The 12,792-nt window shown below is 36.3% G+C and overlaps 1 protein-coding gene across 1 annotated transcript in view; it reads left to right on the top strand.

Annotated features, from left to right (window-relative positions):
- Window positions 1–10,422, top strand: part of bace2 (beta-secretase 2) — a 14,568-nt gene extending 4,146 nt beyond the window's left edge. Inside the window, exons 2-9 of the mRNA XM_079246767.1 lie at window positions 1,499–1,587; window positions 3,811–4,027; window positions 6,346–6,477; window positions 6,964–7,098; window positions 7,409–7,510; window positions 7,903–8,052; window positions 8,140–8,308; window positions 9,813–10,422. Coding sequence (XP_079102893.1) covers window positions 1,499–1,587; window positions 3,811–4,027; window positions 6,346–6,477; window positions 6,964–7,098; window positions 7,409–7,510; window positions 7,903–8,052; window positions 8,140–8,308; window positions 9,813–10,054 — 1,236 coding nt within the window. The 3' untranslated portion in view covers window positions 10,055–10,422. The remainder of the gene's footprint in view (window positions 1–1,498; window positions 1,588–3,810; window positions 4,028–6,345; window positions 6,478–6,963; window positions 7,099–7,408; window positions 7,511–7,902; window positions 8,053–8,139; window positions 8,309–9,812) is intronic.
- Window positions 10,423–12,792: the final 2,370 nt, after the last annotated feature.

The following is a 12,792-nucleotide window of genomic DNA, read 5'->3' on the forward strand; positions in this document are numbered from 1 at the left end:
GCGCTGCCAGACTGAGGTGTCGGCTGGAGAGTCTTCACATCTGCTAATTGGTACAAACAGGTAGCAGATGCACGTTGCCACCATAGAGCCGCTGCCAATTAGACAGTGAAAGCTCAACTGCAGGATGCCGCAGCAGGGGAAGAGATTTGCCCGAGGCTGAGTAGCTGAGCTCAGGGACTGTGGACTGGCTAGAAAGAAATGGTTGATGCAGGAACAGGGAAGTGCCCTTGCTGCCCTGTTCCAGTCAGAGGCATTTCCAGTCTGACTTGTTTGGTTTGTTCAGAACTTGTGTGGATTGATTCTGGGGAGGGTGTCCAAGATCTGAGATATGTTTAATCATTTGACATCATTGTTTCGTAATGATTAACTTCACCTGATCATGGGGTGTGAGCTATAAGGAAGTATTTATAAAACTTTTGGTTTCCAACTCGTGTTGCTCTTGGGTGTGACCAATCATCGGGCTTGAGAAGCAAAGCAGGAGGAAGTTATTTTCTTACCTATTTTAAAAACATGTCGTACTTTTACATTTAAAACTTCTTCATGCTGTTCCACTCTGCTGTACCATGATGGCCAAAGAGGAATGCTGTTAGATTGATTGTTGCAGTTGGTGACTTAGCATGCTGAATAAAAACGTATACGGCCATGTGACATCACTGAAGAGCCAATTTAGAGAACACTCTGTTGCTGAGCAATCAGGTGGTTGTAGTGCATGAGGTTTATGACCCCCGTCATGGTGAGAAATGCTTTCTCGAGAGTGTCAATATGGCCTCTGCTCAGTTATAGAGGTGACAGAAGTCTGTTGGCTAATTAGTTCCTCCTCGCTGACTTGATGCCTGGAAGTCAGAATTATCTAACTGCTGTTAGCTGGTCCCCGCTGTTCACATGACACACGCCCAAATGGCTGGAAGGATCATAAAGTCATGTCAGATGCTTAAGGCTGTCATGTTCGTCACACGGATCGCACAGTTGAGAGTAATTATGTCAGAGTCTGTGCAGTCATTTTTGCTCGAAGTAATCGTAGTAATTGGTGGGATCCTGAACTCTCTAGAAATGACTGCTACTCCAGTTTAGCATTTGTTTTCTACTCATGTGCCATGAGGAAAACAAGACAAATTCAACAATGGTCTTTCACAAAAAAAAAAAGAAAAGTAATAAAAAAAGAAATATCTTATATACATTGTCTTTTTATGTATGTGTCCTGATTTAAATTTGATAATTAAATAATACATTTGAAATACACTAAAGACAATTTATATAATGTAGGATGCTATGAGATAGACAGTGACACAAGAAAATGAAATCTTATGTACTCTGAGTAGATGTTTTTATTTGTGCCTCTTCACTTTTACCAAACACTTGTCTAGTTTTCCTGGTTAAAGTTTTCTTGGTCATGTATCCCCTCTATGATTTTGCTATTTTTTTATAGCATGAAGCTTTGCACATTCGGTTTGGTAGCAGATAACCGAAAAGTAAACTCTTCCTTGTTTCTTTTTTTCAGCTGAACATCCTGGTGGATACAGGCAGCAGTAACTTTGCTGTGGCCGCGGCTCCCCACCCATTCATTACACACTACTTCAACACGGAACTGTGAGTGACTGGAACACTTTGTATAACGCTATGTACAGCCAGATGAAAACAAAAACCCTTGCAAATTCCAAGGTGCTTCCTCTTAGGACATAAAATAGATACAGGCAACCTCAGTTGAATTATATGGCATATTATATTAAATAAAAGTTAAGCTGAAATACAAAAGCAGCTTGAAAGACATACACCCTGACTGCTTACAGAGGAATTAAGATAAGTGCTAAGTGCTGTTAATCAAATAAACTTGACAAATTGATCCTCAGCAAGTGTGAACACCCGTCTGACAGCAGAAGTTTTGGAGGTTTTTTGGTCTGGAGCAGGCGGGTGTGTGTTCATAATCCCAACGAGGACTGACATTTTCAGGGATCTGAGAGAAGCGTTGCTGCTCATTGGTGTGGGAGGGGGTTATAAAGCTATTGCCAAACAATCATTTTACAGTGAGAAAGATTGCTCACAAGTGTAAAATTGTAAACAATCTGTTTTGTAAAAAGTAAACAAGGGCCAGTCTCCTTTAAAAAATTCCTGAATCCAAACAGTGATCCGGATCATCACAAAATTAAATCACTTCCTCCTTTTTTTTTACATTTCCAACAACTCCTGAAAATTTCATGAAAATCTGTCCATCACTTTTTGAGTTATCTTGAAGACAAACAGATAAACAACGGTAAAAACATAACCTCTTGGGCAGAAGTAACATCAGCACATTGCTACTCGCTAATTCTAACTTTGCCATCCATAATGCTGGAAACCATGACTCTGAGGTGCTTTCGTTTTAGATGCTCATGCATGACTGTCGTGCTGCCGTGGTACGCCAACGCTGCGCGGCAGACGACACATTTCACCTGTTTGACACTATTTTTTAGCGTGAAATACCCCCAAACTTTGGAAATAGGTTTGTTCGTCGTTGTTTAAACAAAGACGCTGCACAAAATGACAATACTGCCCCCAGCACTTCCTGTGGTTCTTTGCATAATTTGCTTGGGGTTTAGAGTTCTTATACTGTCTGAAAAACTGTGGTTGGTAAATGGTGTTAAGTTGCCTGGTGCAGTGTTTTATTAGCAAAGCCGTTACGGGTATTTATAACGCAACGCGTCGACAATGAAATTTTGTGTCAATGATTTTTCATTGTCGACTAATCGTTGCAGCCTCATGGCTAAAGCTCATGGCTGAAATGGGGTTATGCAACAGGACAATAATCCAAAACACAACAGCAAATCTATCAATAGCCCGGTCAATGTCCTGACTCCAAGAGAGTTTTGATTAGTAAATACTAGCAGACCTGAAAGAACTGAAGCAAAGAGGAGAAAGCCAAAATGTAGCTTTTCTCAAATACATGGCACGTTTTAGAGCCCATTTGACCATAAAACCTGATTATTGTAAGTAATAAAATCAGTTTTGTAATCTGATCTGACGTAGTTACATGACACAACAGAAAGGTGAAAATTTTTTTAAAGAAAGGTTTGCATTTTTTTTTAAAAGTCCATGATCAGATTCTCTTTGGGGGATACATTTATGTTCTCCTAGCATTAGCTGTTCCAGTGTTGGTGCTAATACTCCATGAAAAATAACACTTAAAAGCAAGAAAGAGAAATAAATGATAGCCGGCCTACATGTGGCAAGCGTCTGCCATTGCGTGATGGGGATTCTGTTTTTCAATCTTCGTCTTTTGGTCTTCCAAGTTTTAAGAGTGCAAGAAGAGTATTATCTGAGTGTAATGTTATTTCTTATAGATTTCCCCAGAATGGGTCATTATCTAATTAAACAAATGACATTATGCTGCTTACATCTGAATTAGCAACAAAATTAAATAACTAAATAATCAAACAATTTAACAACTGAATAACAGGCAATACCAGAAGTCCGATGAGAGATCAGATTTCTGGTGCGAATGTAAATGGTATCATAGTATGTGTTGTGTTAAATCTTAGGTCGTGTTTACCTTATTTTTAGATTTTATAATGTGCAGAATATTTTTTTATGATATCCTGATATGTACAAAATTTAACAGAAAACGTTTTACTTTTTTGATGGTTACTATCAAAATACATGTTTTCAGTATGTCCATGGGTTAGTCACAACTTTGTTTTGAAATGTAAGAACAATTTTTCTGACGTGAAATATTTTCTCGTTCTTTTTCTTTAATGCGATATTTGTGCAAATTTTAAATTCCGTGTAATAAGTAATAAAGTAAATGACTGTTCACACACTCCTCCCCCATTATTTTAGCTCTAGTACCTACCAGTCAGATGGTCAGCCTGTAGCTGTCAGGTACACACAAGGCAACTGGGAAGGTGAGCTGGGCAGCGACGAGGTGTCCATCCCCAAGGGCCCAAATGGCACCATCATCATTAGCATTGCTGCCATCTTGTCATCTGACGGCTTCTTCCTCCCTGGGATCAACTGGCAGGGCATACTGGGACTGGCCTACCCTATGCTGGCAAGGGTGAGACAGATGCTCTTATAGTTAAATCCATTAATATCTTTAAAATTGCCATTAATAATCCATGATTCAAGCATGCAAAAGAGGATGTTCCCACGCTATTTATTTACCACAGGAATTTATTTTGATTTTGTCGTCTAATTTGTCCCCATCATCAAAAAGGAATGAAAGTGTATATCTAGTGGAACTTTAAATATATTTAAATGTATTAAATATGTGGGAAATCATCCCAGTCTCACCACATGTACTTACTGGTTTCTGCTTTCACCTTTTTTTCTTTTTTTTTTATAGTTGTTGTCTACAAGTTACATTTCCATTTTGTTTATATTACACACAAAATGCATAAAAATAGACTGGCGTGGTGTGAGGAGTGACTCCTGCAGTTATTTGCACACTTTCACTAGTTTAGTAATGTTGCTGTTTGACTCATATCATTGTAGTATTGTTTATTATTTATTTATTTTATTTTAATGAACAAGCTTAACTGCATATAAATTGCTCTTTGTGATCAATAAAATATCTGAATGTAAAAATATTTGCAGTTTAAGAGGGAAAAATCACAGTGAGAAAAAATATAATTTACTTCATACGGTTTTTCTGCTGAATCTTTCAGTACCACCGAGATTCCTGGTACTCCTTGCATCGGTTACAAGATCTGCATAACTTTTCAGTCTGAGATTTGATCTTAATTCGATCGTTGATGTTTCACATGACAACAGAGAAGTTTCATTTTCATGGGTTATATTCAACAGTCAACGCTTTGCAGCCTTTTGTTGGTGGAGGTGGAGACTCACCTTTAAAGTACTTTTGTAGTTTATCATGTATTATATCCTTTACTCATTGCCTCTTATACTCTGAATGAATACAATTCAGTTATGAAGAGACATTAAAGAGCATCGTGTGCATGTTTGTATGAAATGTTTAGGTGCATTGCCCAGCATCGCCAGTCATTGACATGATCATTTTGGTTTTAATTGGGAATGAATGACGTCAGTGCAGAGTGGCACAAAGGGGTCTTTCATTCTCTGCTGACTACAGCAACCTTTGGGATCAAATACCAGCGATTGAAGAGCAGATATGCTCACAGTGACCACTTTGTGTTGTTGGTGTCTCCTGAGAGATCCTGTTCAGCTTGCCTGAGGGCAGTTTGTCATGCGTGACATGATAACATAGCACTGACATGAGGAACTTTCTGAGGAAAATGAGACAGAAAATTGTTTAGTCAAGGAGCACAGCACTGTTTTATACCTGTGAACCCAGTCAATGCATACACTGGTAGTTATGGTCAGGGTTTTGTGTGTTTATCTGTCTGCAGCAGATAACTTTACATACTGATGTTTAAACTGCAATGTGCAGCTATCTAGACAGATTTGAGCTCCAGAAATGGACATTCTTTTTTTATATACATATGTATATATATATGTATATATATATATATATATATATATATATATATATATATATATATATATGTATATATATATATATATATGTATATATATATATATATATATATATATGTATATATATATATATATATATATATATATGTATATATATATATATATGTATATATATATATATATATATATATATATATATATATATATGTATATATATATATATATATATATGTATATATATATATATGTATATATATATATATATATGTATATATATATATATGTATATATATATATATATATGTATATATATATATATGTATATATATATATGTATATGTATATATGTATATGTATATATATATATGTATATGTATATATATATATATATATGTATATATATATATATGTATATATATATATGTATATGTATATATGTATATGTATATATATATATATATATATATATATATATATGTATATATATATATATATATATGTGTGTATATATATATATATATGTATATATATGTGTATATATATGTATATATATGTGTGTATATATATATATATATGTATATATATGTGTATATATATGTATATATATGTGTATATATGTGTATATATATGTATATATATGTGTATATATATGTATATATATGTATATATATATATATATATATATATATATGTGTATATATATATATATATAAAATATCTTACTTGTAAGTTTGTGGAAATGCATTAGGCATGTTTTCATGTGACCATGATACAAATATTCTGTTCCTGAAATGATGCATTAAGTTATTGGGTTTTTTTTACTACTGTGATAAAGCAGACAAAAGTAAAAACTTAAAATCCAAAGTTTAAATCCATCAATTGAAGTCAATGCTTTTCGCCCTCATATTCCTTCATCAGCCTGACTCATCTGTGGAACCCTTCTTCAACTCTGTGGTGAAACAACTGGGAATTCCTGACATCTTTTCCCTCCAGATGTGCGGGGCTGGACTCTCAGCCAGCAGCACAGCTGATCCTCCGGGTGGAAGTCTAGTAAGTAATCAGGATGGTTAGATGAGTTAGATAGGTTCAGATTCAGTTTATTTCTGAATAATCCTACCTTTTATTTGGGGTATTATATGGGGTTAACATAGACAGCAGCAGTTAATCTGAATTAGTATAATACCGTTGACCAACTTCCCAATAATAATAATCCCATAATAATGGCAGCCAGTAGATCAGACAGAGTACCTCAGTGTAATTTCAAAACATATATTCCCCTTGTCGTTTTATTTTTCCTTTGAAAACCCAATCTAGTTAGAGAGGAGCTAATTAAGCTAAGATAGTATCCCACTGAGAGCAGGTCCATCACTGTTATACATATGACCTTGGCGCCTCCCTCACTGCATCTCCATCATGCGACCCGGCGATGCAGACAAATGGATTAGATGGCAACGTGCTTGTGTGTGTTGCTAGAATGTGAAAAGAGATAAACCTTCGCAAGAATTCTTTTTTTTTTTCTCCCTCTTTCTTTTGTAGATAATGGGTGGAGCTGAACCAACTCTGTATCGGGGGTCAGTGTGGTACACCCCTATAATAGAAGAATGGTATTATCAAGTGGAGGTTTTGAAGCTGGAGGTCGGAGACCAGAATCTGAATCTGGACTGCAAAGAGGTAAACCTAAAACTCTTCTTTTTCTCATTGTTCAAACCCCCTTTGCCTTGTAAAGATGGCCAAGGGCCACCTTAGTTAAACTGCTAGTAAAACTAATAACTAAATACATGTAAAGTGGAAATTATTTTATGTCAAGGTTAAAGCACATGAATGAATTTGAGTTTCAGTACTGGAAAGGAATGTGTGATCTGGTTTTTCTGCTTGTGTAAGAATCTCCTCATTTTTTATTCTGTTTGTTGTAAGTCTTCCTGCATAGAAGCCTGTTGAACTAAGAAATAACTCACTACTCGCTACTTTCTTTGTCTTTCAGTATAACACAGATAAAGCTATAGTTGACAGTGGAACGACACTCCTGCGACTTCCTGTCAATGTCTTCAATGCAGTGGTAGAAGCCATCACACGCAGCTCTCTGGTACGTTGCCTTCTCTGCTCAGGCAGTGATGAAATGTGCTGTCAGAGCAAAGACGTGCAGAAGAGAATAACAGACACTCACTGTTCAAGGATGTTAGTAGCTTTAGGTTGAAAAATGTAGGGTTTTTCCTGCTATTAAAATACATTTGAATGCTCCATGACTTTGTTAATTTACCATTCTGTTTTTTGGAGCCACACTCAAGGTTAATTTGAACATTTTTCAGTAAATGCATCCACATCCTTGCAGAAGAATCCCAAGTGGCACAATGAAAGAAAACATCAAAATATGTTTTTGTGCTGTACTGACCTTCTGCTTTTTGCCTTTTTATCTCTCTCTCTGCCTCTGTTCTTTTCTCTCGCTTTGTCTTCGTCTTTCTCTTTGTACTCTGTTAGATTCAAGATTTTTCTTCAGGGTTCTGGGACGGTACCAAGCTTGCATGCTGGATGAAGGGGGAGACCCCCTGGCGGTTTTTCCCCAAGCTGTCCATCTACCTAAGAGCCACCAACACCAGTCAGTCTTACCGCATCACCATCCTGCCTCAGGTAGCTGGAAAAAACACTTCATCTCTCCTGAGCGTCTCCTTTAACATCAGATGCACTCACAGGTCCTGGTGTTCTGTTGTTTTGCAGTTATACATCCAGCCAATCATGGATGTGGATGGCACATTGGACTGTTTCCGTTTTGGAGTGTCCTCATCAGCCAACGGCCTCGTGATTGGGGCTACTGTAATGGAAGGCTTCTATGTGGTGTTTGACCGTGCTCAGCGGCGACTGGGCTTTGCACTGAGCAGCTGTGCAGGTGAGGCTACAAACAGGACCTGCATTGTTGCTAACTTCATTCCAACAAATCTGCCTTTATGCATGATTAGTTTTATCGCTGTAAACACAGCAAATCGGGCCACTAATTATAGAAAGTTCATTTTAACAAATTATTTCACTGCTGATTTTAGAATGGTTCCCAACAAGCAGAAATAAATGTAATCATGACATCAATAATTATTGTTTCAGTATATCTCAGTGTACTCTTCTATATTTATTAGGGCAGTGACAGTATGATTTTTTGGGTGCAGATTCGATTTAGATTGCGATTCTCATGATTCCTCTATTTCTGATTTTTGCAGACTAAAAACAAAAAGAAAATGTAGAAAACTTTTTTTACTTGTCACTTTTCTTGATTTAAATGAGGAAAAAACAACACAGGAACCAGACCATCATTCTGCTGCTATAATGCCCAAGAAGACAAGTAAAAGATCAATAAAAATGACAAAAAATTTATAATGGATTATTTTTATTTGTTTGAAAAACAAAATAGATTTTTTTAACAAAAAAAAAAAAAAAGATTTTAAAATTGTGAAGCAAAAAAATCCCAATATTCGATTTTTTTTATTAGATTTTCCCACTCTTAATATATAATAAAGACTCAAATGCCTCGAAATCATTCATTGTGACCAGGTACAGTCAGAAAAAAATCAATAAGTTAAAACTACACAGTGATTAGTTGATTCGTGTTTGCATTACAAGATTCAAATAATTTTATGAACAGATGTAAAGTTTTATAATCAGCAGCATGACAACAAATAACTTCCAGCTGCTGTGAATGTTGCTGATAACGCTCCTCGAAAGATTAGGACATGTGATGTTAAGCAAAGTGGAAAAGTTCCTTCTCAGAAGTCCTCTGTGTTTCTGCATGTCTTCATAACATACTGATTTAAAAAAAACCTTCAGTGAGATGTATTGTCTGATAAAACCAGTGAACAGCTTGGCAGGATATTCTGCTGACCCGCCGCTAACCAGTAAAAGTTTAACCTTAACCTATAAAGAGCTGAGGCGTCCGGTAGACACAGGCAGACTAGAGACTGGGCAAGTCTATCCACTCTCATCAAAGTACAAAGATTTCTTGTGTTGTGTATTAAGCAAACACGCTTGCAGCAGATGTAGGCTTAAGGCAGAGGATGCAGGCTTGTGACAGGAAGGGTTCCAAATCTCTGAGCAGACTGCTGAAATCCAGAAAAATTCAAACAAAAAGCTGGGTATAAAATAATCTCAGTGTTTTCGTCAACACCTCTTTCACTTGTCTTTCTAATGACCCCGGATCAGGATTAGTTGGTTAAATTATCAGTTTTTAGCATAGAGGGTGTGTAAGTGTGTATAAGCATGTTTAAGTTGCATATTAACTTTACTTTAGAGTTTAGTAGGAACTTTGCTTGAGGTTTGCATCAGATGTATTCATGTTTATGTGCATGTGTCCAGCATTTGGCACTGAGGACCCTGTCTGCAGCAGTTTGTCTTGTTATTCTTTACAGTAAATGGCGGAGTGGCTCTGTCAGAGATTGCAGGACCTTTTTCAGCCACTGATGTGGCAGCTGACTGCTCCAGCGGGGTGCTCAAGGAGCCTCTTCTGTGGGTGATCTCCTACGCCCTGATGGCAGTGTGTGCAGTAGTCCTCATCGTCCTGCTGCTCCTGCTGCTCCTGCCCTGCAGACGCAGAGACCGTTCCGGGGAGATCACAGATGAGTCCTCGCTGGTGCGGCACCGCATCAAATGACTGAGAGTAAAAGGACGGGCGAGCACTGTGAATAGGCCAAGGGACAGCGAGCAGAGCCCGTCCACGCCTGTGGAGAAGGGGGCGGGGGTTGGCCTGCATCACCGCGCAGCGCTCAGCTCTGATTTTAGACTGCAATCATCAGCGTGGCGCGTGGAGGTAGAAACACAGACAGATCAACCACCCCCTAAAGGGAAATTCCACCCCCAAAACCCTTCCTCAAACAACTAACAGAAGTGAACTTTTTTTTGTTTTACTTTCTTCCTTGTTTGCGTAAATGAAACGGTGCAAAAGCTTTCATACGGGGGAGATTATCCAGACCAGAAGAGAACACAATGTTTTCACTGAGCGTAGCTTTTATACATCACAATGTCCTCGAGCCTTTTGGTTATGATGTGTGTCTTCTCTGCCTACATCGGCTATGAGTTGTTTAAAAGAGGACTCTTGTCAAGCTCAAGCTTATTGTCTTTAGGCATGAGGAAAGGAAATCTATGAAATGGTTACTACAAACAAAAAGTCAACCAAACTATGAAAAACTATTCTTTTAAAACACAGCAACACAACATCAATGAGTGTTATAACACAATCAAAGACAAGTGGATGGGAGCATTACGTATTGAATGGCATGATGAATGTTGTCAAAATGTGCCTGTGAGAGCTGAAAAACCTGATGTGAAAATAGATTTTTATTTTAGTGTCTTAGTTTGTGTACCCACTCTGTGAACAAATTACTGGTCCTTGATGAAGTTTTACTATTGATTGGGGCCAAATTATAAAGAGCTTGTATCAAAGTTGAAGGGTCAAGCTGCTCTGATAACCACTGTAATATTAAAGAAAATCTATGATGTTTTACACGTTTACAGCGCCTGTAGTGCCTTCCAAGACAAATGGATACACTGTATCTGCAGGTTGAGACATAATCTGCTTAATTGCACTTTGTTTCTAAAGTTGATCAAGTGTAATTTAAAAACAGATCAATATTTCTCATTCTGTTTACGCATTTTGTTGTATTAATGATATTTAGCTAAACCTGTATACATTCAGCTTTGTATTTAAATTTGTTTGCCCTTATGTTTAACAGTATTTAGACACTGCACATCTTATACAAAACAAACACTGAAGTGGAAGGATCCTGTAGGTAAATATGTACCTATTTTAAAGGTACATATAAAAAAATGAAATGTTCACTTATTTATGAGCATTTTTTTGTGCCAATATTGTACTTTTTTGTTGTAAATAAAACTCAAACAAACTTGTGACAAATCAAAAAGAGAATGTTGAAATGAATAAATATTTTGAGTCACTTCAACAAACCTACATGGATTTTTTTTTTTTTTGTTTGTTTGTTTTGGGAGTGTTTTTATTTATGGCTCCAACTTTTCTGCTTGTTACATTTTCAGATGTATAAAAAAAAAAGATTGAAGAAATTCTGTAGCTCACAAGTAGAAATAAAGAAACAAAGCAGCATTGCTCAGGTTAGTTTGAGAAAACAAATGAAACAGTGTTGCTGTTCAGTTTGAACATGAAGACAAAAAGGGAAGGAAAAAAAAAAAAAGAAGTTTTGTAATGATGTATACATTAATCATCTCCGCTCCTGTGATCAGGCATCTTGATGTTTCTGGAAACAAAAACAGAAATATAACTTACAGCAGTTTTCTCTCATGGTGTAAATACGTTTGGTGTTAAATGTTTAAAAATGGATTTAAAATCCCTTTTTTGTCATGTAATCAGTAGTTTTAGATTGATATCAATCAATAAAAGACTGGTTTGATTTGAAAACAATTACAATTGAAACAATTTTGCTGATTAATGATCACTGGACTGTTAAGTCAACCGATTATCTCAGCACAACTTTCATGTAGTAATCAAGTTATAGCAAAACTTTGTATTTCTCCCTGGACAGTCAAGGGCGAAGGAGGTATGCAACGTAGATGTGTTGTCTTAAACACAGATTACCATTTTCACCTGTCAAACTGGTGAATAAATAATCTTGTAACAAAACCATGTTTTTATATGAGGCAATAAGTTTTCAGTTAAACCTCTTATTTATTCAAAAGATTAAATTAAATCACATGCTTTAATTTGTTTATATGACAAAACATTCTAGTGTCAAATTTAATCTGATATGATAAAACTGTATTTTTTAATTTTTTCTGAGGTCAATGAAAAGAAACTAAATTATTTAAATAGAGTGTGATACCATAGTCAGCTGCCTCCACTGCATTTGGATTTAACAGTCATTGTTTGCTTGACTGTGTAAGTGGTTTGTTATTGATTACAGCAATGTGTTTATTTAAAACGGTTGGCATGTACAGAACATAGTGTAGGTCTTGTTTCAATGTGCCTCAAAGCGAGTTACATAAGAGCATGAAAATGCTTTAAATTCTTTCATGAACAGAAACGGATTTGTTTGTGAAAGAAAAACCAACACCCATTCATCAGAGTGCATTGTTTTACAGGATCAGTTGATCCTATTGATACAGATTCAACTGATAGAGGAAAAAAAAAACTCTTAAAAGCAGTGGGCCAGTGTGTTGACTCTAACGGCAGACCTCTAATACACAGTGGTAATAAATATCATGTCATTATGAAGTACAAAGCACTTGTATTTGTTGTTTTGTTTTGTTTTTATTTAAGTATCATTTTCACTTTGCTAATAGAAACATATTTTCCTTACATGACATTTTGTGGCTCCTGCCTCTGTCTCTCTGCCACAGAACATATCCTGTGATATCTTTTCA

This window comes from Telmatherina bonti (genome assembly GCF_933228915.1).
Source record: "Telmatherina bonti genome assembly, chromosome: 9".
NCBI classification, from domain to species: domain Eukaryota; kingdom Metazoa; phylum Chordata; class Actinopteri; order Atheriniformes; family Telmatherinidae; genus Telmatherina; species Telmatherina bonti.